Source organism: Olea europaea, chromosome 19, assembly GCF_002742605.1.
Source record: "Olea europaea var. sylvestris chromosome 19, O_europaea_v1, whole genome shotgun sequence".
Taxonomy (NCBI): Eukaryota; Viridiplantae; Streptophyta; class Magnoliopsida; order Lamiales; family Oleaceae; genus Olea; species Olea europaea.
The window spans coordinates 3,278,187-3,282,016 of record NC_036255.1 but is presented as its reverse complement, the minus strand read 5'-3'; the positions used below and the strand labels follow the sequence as shown (position 1 = coordinate 3,282,016).

Below are 3,830 nucleotides of genomic sequence, written 5' to 3'. Positions count from 1 at the left end.
TTTAGTGTCGATTCAATTTCAGGTTCTGCTATGAAACTGAGTCGAAGGTGGAATACATTAGAACAAGGTTTGAACTTTTGGCTGCAAGACAAGTTACTACTGTCGCTTTTCTTAAGACATTATTTGCCTCACCGTATAGTTGATGCACATGGGAAAGCAAACGAACTTTGGAAAATAGAACACGAAAATATGCAGAGAATTTTAAAGTGGAAGACAAGAAAGACATTCAATTTTCTCATTCTTTTAATCCAAAGACGTTGAAATCTATTAACGGATTCTCAAACACCCTTTCACTAAAGTTGTAACCGTTCACTAAATCTCTCTACTTGAACTATATCCCATCTCTTCTTGCAGGGAGAATTTCCAGCTCAAGTAACCTATTTCAGATAGCAACATATGCCCAAATAATGCATCAGGTTGGCATTTCAAACCTGGAGGTATTCAGGCCAGTTTGTGGACAAGGGATAACATAAGAATAACAAACATAGGCATATCTCCACAACAGCAGAAAGGATCCTTTGGAAGGTGGAATGTATGATCAAATTGTTTATGCACTTCATAAGGGATTGAGCATGTTCAAGCAACAACAGATAAAAATGATAGAGGTAGAAGTGGATTCATCAAGTCTAGATAACATTATAAGGAATTTCAAAGAGGATTCAGCAGCTGAAAGTTTGAGCCAATAAAGTTCAGTTAAATGAAAATGAAAAATATGTTCAGTTAAATGAAAATAAAAAACATGTCTCGGGAAAACTGGATATCCCAGATTCTAATGTTTTACTAATTTAGTAAGTGTGTCCATTTCAGGGAAAAAATATAGATTAGAACATAAACGCAAGCCTGCAAAACCACACAAGAACTATATACTCTTTAATGCATTTATCTACAAAATGGAATAAAAAGAGACATCATAAGAAAAACAATGCAAATATTCACCAAACAATCAAAGAAAAAAGACAGAAATTTGACCTACATATGGAACTATGAATAGTTGGATACACCTTAAAAAAAAAAATTACATGCCTAGTCTTCGAATCATATTACAAATCGCAATAGCATTTTGAATTGTTGTGTGAAATCTATTCTCTCCTTATTACTGAAGGTAAAGGTGGTGTCATCTTTTCATCTTTACCTTGCATATGAGATTCTTCTTCAATTAAAGAAAGCTGCCTTTCTGGACTATAGTATCCCTTTGAAAAGCGGCTTGGACTTGGGGAGTTAGGTTTCATAATATGTGATGGAGAGGAATGATAACCAAGAGAAGAACTTGGGCTGGACCTAAACTGAAATTCCCCATCTTCACGAGGCAAAGAGGACATTGGCAACTGATCACCTTTTTTCTTGTAGAACTTATCCTCCACAATCTCATATGAATTACCTGTCCGTACTTCCTGAGCTAGAGAACACCAACAGCAGAAAAGCCACAGAACGAAGTCACCGACAGCTGCTTTACCGAAACAAAAGTTATATGGAGGCAAATTAAATCTCTTTCTCATCTGAATCCTCCAAAAACCACCATATAGTAGCCCAAATACACAAAGGAAAATACCAGTAACACCTAATGCTGCCCTGACAGTATCATTGTCTATATTAACGGCAGCCAGGTTGAAAATCCAAAAAGGAGCCATACAAAATAAAAGAAAAGTAACAATGTGAACATACATGTTACCAAACCCAAGTCTCTCCATGTTCCATCCAAAAACACAAAAGCTACAAAATAGTGAGAGATAAGCTAAAGAAATATCATCCCAAAAATCAAGAATACCGCCACTCCACAGTGGTCTACTCTCAACGTTTCTTTCCTCATCCCTCAATGCAAATGAAAATCTCTTTTCAAGTGATTGTCTCCTCAATTGATCTGGTCGGCTACTTCCATCAGCAGTAACCGGAAGTTGTGCTTCTTCATCCAACTCGGTCTCATAGTCTTTCCCAAGTGGACTAAGCATGGAGTAAATACCAGCAATTGCAGGGGCACCAATTGCAACAGAGATACATATTCCAACCCCAATAGCTGGTCGCTTAGATCTCCTGTATCCCAAGTTAAGACTACATAATGCATATTGAGCAAAACAGTTAAGGTTGAGTAGAGCCAAAACCACCATCATATGTGCCCACTCATGGGGCTTATAAGTGCCATTCTTGCAGTAATCTTTTCTGAGCTTTAAAACATCTTCTGGCCTCCATCTCAATAGTAGGGCTAGGTGATATATTCGCTTTGGGTGTTGGTATAAACACATTAGGGTAAACAGTGCATTGAGAATTTGATTATTGACTTCAAACCAAATATCTCTTTGAGACTTCTTTGGTATGGCATGGTTCAACATTCCAATCATGACCATGAACAGAATAGCACCAGAGACAGCAACACAGGTAATCCAGATAAAAAGAGCAAGATGCATGGGATCCCTTATCCATTCTTTGCAAATTTTCCCAAGACAATTCCAATCAATTTTCCGAGAAAAAATTCTATTAAAACGTTCACGGATGTGAAGACTGGTAGAGGAAGGTACATTTCGAGAGACTTCATCCCTCTCCTCAGCAATACGCTGAAATTTTGCTGATGGAGAAGACAAATTACCTAACTTAAGGAATATTAGCCTTTTAGAAAGAGCTGAAAACCCATTGCCAAATTCACTTCCTGAATTTTCATCAGTTATAAGACCCTTTTGAGATGTAGAGACGTGCAAAGGAACATTACTTTTGACTTTTGTACTATTAGATTCCTGAGCTCCACCACTATTATCACCATTCTCGCTTGAAACCATATTCGCTTTCACAGCAGCGCTATAGGCTCAGAAAATTAATGAGCTCTATGTTAAAAAATCATTTTCAATAGTTTCTTCACTTGATTGCAAGACATTCAAATAACACATAGCTGTAAATTGAAAAGAAATGTCGAGCAATCCTCATATGTCCTAAAAAAATTTAAAAAAAATTATCTGTTTCCGTCAATTACAAACAAAGAAAACACTCAAGAACCCTGAAAAACAATTATCAAACTCAATTGAAACAGAAGTAGACCCATAAGCATCACACAAAATTGATCAAGGAAAAGCTCAATAGTTCATCCAAGAAACATTCTTTTTAGCTTTAAAACCAAAATTAATCGAAGAACATAAAGAGGATTAAGCAAAAAAATTTATCAGAAGTCTTAAAGTTATTGAAGCAATAGATTTTGGCAAGCCCGTCAAAAATATTAGCAAATAAAAATCTTAGATTCTTGATAGCACATGACACGCCATAAAGAAAAGTTCAAATTAATTCCGACAAAAAAAATCCAAAATTAGCAGATGGAACTTACAAAAGTTATGTATGAGGTGCCGATTATGAGCAAATACTTTTAAAACTCTGAGCTATTTAGCTGTTTTTTGCATCCATTGATAGTGAAGTTTCGGTTTCAAAGAGGAAGAAGGCACACCAATTTAGATTTTTTTTATTTTTCTTTCCATTTTTTAATTCTTTGGTTAATTGCCTTTTCTAAGCTAACTTCTCATCCAAAGTTGAAAAAGGCCATCGAAACAAGAGAAAATTTCAGTGGAAGTCCCCACATATTAGATTTATTATACAAATGGATTATAAACTTTTGTTTCTATCATTTAAATCCTTTATTTTAAATTTGTAATAAATTGATCTCCACTAATGGGTTTTCGCATCAATTGCAATAAAATGTCATTTTTTTTTTAATAAAAAGACAGCTTTACCTTTATTCTTAATTAAAATAAGTAGAAAAGAAGATTACACGTAAGATTTTTCTCTCTAAATTATTCCATCTCTAAGAAAAATTAAAGAGAAGTAGAAGGGAGGACAAACTAGGAGGGGGAATGAAATCA

General features: G+C 35.1%; 1 protein-coding gene across 4 annotated transcripts; it reads right to left on the bottom strand.

Annotated features, from left to right (window-relative positions):
• Positions 1-913: 913 nt before the first annotated feature.
• On the bottom strand, positions 914-3,458 carry LOC111368522. Of its 4 annotated transcripts, none has more exons than XM_022989798.1 (2): positions 3,302-3,458; positions 914-2,915 (listed from the first exon to the last, which is right to left on the bottom strand). In XM_022989798.1, the coding sequence occupies exon 2, from the start codon at positions 2,763-2,765 to the stop codon at positions 1,080-1,082; it is 1,686 nt and encodes a 561-aa protein (XP_022845566.1). In that variant the 5' UTR covers positions 2,766-2,915; positions 3,302-3,458; the 3' UTR covers positions 914-1,079. The 4 variants fall into 4 exon arrangements, with proteins under 4 accessions (XP_022845566.1, XP_022845567.1, XP_022845570.1 ...); XM_022989799.1 differs by having other exon boundaries at positions 914-2,875; XM_022989802.1 differs by having other exon boundaries at positions 914-2,791.
• Positions 3,459-3,830: the final 372 nt, after the last annotated feature.